This window comes from Chelonoidis abingdonii, chromosome 26, assembly GCF_003597395.2.
Source record: "Chelonoidis abingdonii isolate Lonesome George chromosome 26, CheloAbing_2.0, whole genome shotgun sequence".
Classification (NCBI taxonomy): Eukaryota; Metazoa; Chordata; order Testudines; family Testudinidae; genus Chelonoidis; species Chelonoidis abingdonii.
In genome coordinates, this window is record NC_133794.1 from 8,097,830 (window position 1) to 8,100,593 (window position 2,764).

General features: G+C 51.6%; 1 protein-coding gene across 1 annotated transcript; it reads right to left on the minus strand.

The window, feature by feature from the left end:
* Window positions 1-361: 361 nt before the first annotated feature.
* TMDD1 (transmembrane and death domain 1) lies at window positions 362-1,246 on the minus strand. Its single transcript, XM_032785645.1, has one exon. It carries the CDS (start codon window positions 1,244-1,246, stop codon window positions 362-364), a length of 885 nt encoding a protein of 294 aa, XP_032641536.1.
* Window positions 1,247-2,764: the final 1,518 nt, after the last annotated feature.

The window sequence follows — 2,764 nt, forward strand, 5'->3', positions numbered from 1 at the left end:
ACTGGAGGTCCATCTCCCACCGCAGCCACTAGGAGATGTTTCAGAAGAAGGTGCAAGAAATGCTGCAGGGGCAGATGTCTGATATCCTGCCCTCTCCCCCAGGGAAGTTTCTCCTGGGCTCCCCCCGAGAGCTAGCTAGTGGCTGGCTCATGCTCTCCAGCAGGAAGATTTAAGTCTTTGGAAGATCTCAGAAAATAGCAGGGGGAAGCAGGCTTTGAACTGTAAAGCCACGTTGCAGCCTCACCCCCTTGCACACATTTATATGTAAACCAAACCAAACTCCTGGGCTCGATTCCATAAACAGGAGCATTTTATTGGCCACACCCCATGGGGCTGTAGATGGAAAAGTTTCAGGTTCAAATTACGGCTCCCCTTCAAAGCTGGTGTCGGAAGCATCCCCATCCAAACTGTCCCCTAAGTCTTCATCTAAAATCAAGGCATAGTTGAGGTCATACTTGAACAAGGGGTTGTGAGCCGTACGCTCAGGCCGGGGCCCTGGCTTATGATGAGAAATCTCCAGGGTGTCTCGGTTCAGGGTCCAGAGGAAGGAGTAAATAGCAAGAACCATGAGGATAAAAGAGATTAAAAACCCTCCGATGAAGCCAGAAGCCACCGGATTGATCCATTCAAAGAGGCTCCTGTTGTATGGAGGGAGTGGTTTCCTTTCGATGATGAGGTCGATGTCACCCCAGCCTGCCTGCATCAATCCACTCTCCCTGCGGGATTTCCCACCAGCGCGCCGAGCTCTGCTGTGCTGGTTCGTCTCTCCATATTTCTCATCCTCCTCCAGCAGGAGCGAGGAGGTCAGATGTTCCACCCCCTTGTGATATTCTTCCACGTTCCTCTTCAACTCGAGGTTCTTGTCCTGGTTCAAGTTCTTGCCCAGCTCCTGGGAGATGTCAGGGCGCCCAATCTTGCGGAGGGCTCGGGAGAGACGATCCCAGTACACTGCATCTCCTTCTGCCTCGAGCCACTGGGTCAGGACATCTTTGCACTGTTCTGTGCTGACGATGTCTCGCCGGTGGCGGGAGGGGATTGGGTTCTTCACTTCGGAGAGTCGATCCAGCTCCTCCTCTATGTTCTCCTCAGGGCCGGTGATCTGAGTGTAGAACTCATGACATTCCTCTGGGGAAAGAAGCTCAGATATTCGGCCCATCATGTGCACTCCTATGTCATCAGCTGCCGTATCCTCACATGAGCCACACGTAACCAGCAAGAGAAGTCCGATTCCTATGGTCTCAAACATCACAGAAGAACAGGGACCAGAACCCTGAGCAGAGAGAATATCAGTACAGGATAAGGAGTTCTGGGGCTAGACCCACATAGATTGACTCAGCATCCCAACACCTAACTTTAGGTGCCTAAAATAGATCAGCCCACGTCCACCCACACAAAAAGGGGCACACTCACCCGGCATGTGTTCTGCCTGTGGACTCACGTCTCCCGGGTGAGTTTCTTCACCACTGGGCTACAATCACTCACACTCTCTCGCTGCCCCAATGAGCATTCAGGTACGCCCGCCAGGGGAAACTTAGGTACCAACAACGTTAGGCAGCAGCTGAGCAGGGGTTTTGAGCACCTACATTTTGGATTGAGACACCTAGGTCTTTGCAGATCCAGCCCCTGCACTCCTGAGTTTAATAAAAATACATGAGCGAGGACAGTCATTGGGTTAATCAAGGAGCGCTTCTATTGGCAAGGTTCTGAGGGTCTTGAACAGCCACCCTGCTCCTAGCATGGCCTGCCATGACCACAGCACGAGCTCGTGGGATGGTACAAATACTGGCTCCGAATGTGCCAGGTGGTCAGGCCCCGGTTCCCGGCTCGGCCAGCATAAAATGGTTGGCTCCAAGACAGAGTCCCAGCCAGCAGTGCCCTACACAGGCCCTGGCACTGTGGGCTTGCATTTGTATCCCGATGTGTTACAGCGGTGTGTGTGTGTGTGTGTGTGGGGCGGGGGAGAATGTAAAGGAGTGTAATTAGTAATAAGTAGTTACCAGATCAGCTCCCTGCTCAGTTGGTGGAGAATGTGGCTCCATGTGGAATTTAGAACCTGGAGCGTAAAGCCTGATGTCACAGGGCAGGGTGTTCAGACTCATCCCTCGGTTGTGGGGGAAGGAAGAGGGACAGGATTTCAAGAGCTGGGAGTAAAACACCCAAGAGTCCTCCACCCCTGTCCACTGCTCTCAGCACCACCCCATGCTCCTTCTCCAAATCAGGGGGTATGCACTCGCATGTTTATTTTCGGATCCCAAACTGGTGCAGAACAAATAGAAGATCTGCAACAGTTGGAGAAAAGCTGCCGTTGAATGGAGCATCTGTGTGTAGTTTAATCTTCCTTAGCTCAAAGTCACAGGGTTTATGCCACAAGGTGGCAACACAGCTCCGGAAAAGAATATGTCTGCCAGGATCTGTGTGCTCTACAAAACAAGTGATGAATTCTAGTTCTCACCCAGCCCCTGAGAAGGTCTCTAACTCAGCACTGTCCTTGTTTATCAGATGGTGAAAGAAAAGTGACTCAGTAAATCTGTGGCAGAGCTAGGAACGGAACCCAAGAGTCCTGACTCCAACCCTCTATCTCAACCACAAAACCTCACGCAGACAAGTGGGGTGGGAAACTCTAGAGGTCAATGTAATCTGGAGATCAGATTATCCTTTAAAACCCTATTTGACTCCCAGAGAAAGTCAAGAAAAACCATGGCAGATTTTAGAGGCGTAAATACGATCTAGTTGTCAGAGCACAGGGCCTGGGAGCCAGGGCTCC

Coding starts and splice junctions, on each gene's coding strand:
- TMDD1 (XM_032785645.1), bottom strand. CDS start 1,246: ATGTTTGAGACCATAGGAATCGGACTTCTCTTGCTGGTTACGTGTGGC.